This window comes from Rhinopithecus bieti, unplaced genomic scaffold, assembly GCF_001698545.2.
Source record: "Rhinopithecus bieti isolate Rb0 unplaced genomic scaffold, ASM169854v2 repeat_27340, whole genome shotgun sequence".
Lineage (NCBI taxonomy): Eukaryota > Metazoa > Chordata > Mammalia > Primates > Cercopithecidae > Rhinopithecus > Rhinopithecus bieti.
Genome location: NW_016838632.1, coordinates 1,144 through 1,862, shown reverse-complemented (window position 1 = coordinate 1,862; position 719 = coordinate 1,144). Strand labels below are relative to the sequence as shown.

Sequence of the window (719 nt, the reverse complement as noted above, 5' to 3'; positions counted from 1 at the left end):
GGCTTGGCGGTGGTCGCTTGGCTTGGCGGTGATCGCTTGGCGTGCCGTGGCAGTGATCACTTGGCTTGGCATTTCTGGCTTGGCGGTGCTCCTGTCATAGATTGGAAACCGCGGGCTTTCCTCCTGGGAGGTTGTGGCCAAGGTAGCAGCTCGCTACTGATGGCCTGCTGGGGTGGACAAAAGCGGGGAGGGACTAAGGGGTCTCTGAAGCCGGCAGTCTCCTCCATGAGGAAGACCCCTCGCGTCGGGAGCGAGGAGGACCAGCGCTGGTGGAAAAACAGCGCTATTGAAAGCGAGCACGTTGAGGGCGCCTTAGACCAGCCCCAGCACGACGTCCGCCTGGAAGATCTCTGTGAGCTCCACAGAGCTGCCCAGTCCGGCGATGGCCCTGGGGTGGAGCGCGTCCTGGCTCCTGGAGACACTGGCGTGGACAAGAGGGATAGGAAGAAGAGGTAATGGCCAGGCGAAGGAGGCGGGCGCGCCATCCTGTCGGGGACACCGGCTTTGTGGTGCGCGCAGGCCCCATGGCACCCGGGATGGGGGAACCTCGGAGGGGTCAGGTGCCTAGGCCTCTTAGTGAACTCGGGAGGCGGAAGTTGCAGTGAGCCGAGATCATGTCACTGTACTCCAGCCTGGGCAACAGAGTGAGACTCTGTCTCAAAAAAAATATATATATATATATATATATATTTTTGGTAGAGATGAGGTCCCGCTATGTT

General features: G+C 59.5%; 1 protein-coding gene across 1 annotated transcript; it reads left to right on the top strand.

Moving 5' to 3' along the window:
- Positions 1-25: 25 nt before the first annotated feature.
- LOC108524892 (putative coiled-coil domain-containing protein 144 N-terminal-like) lies at positions 26-452 on the top strand (the record flags this gene model as incomplete). Its single annotated transcript, XM_017865988.1, has 1 exon — positions 26-452. A coding segment is annotated over exon 1 (293 nt), but the record flags the coding sequence as incomplete, so codon positions are not given.
- Between the last annotated feature and the right edge of the window lie 267 nt (positions 453-719).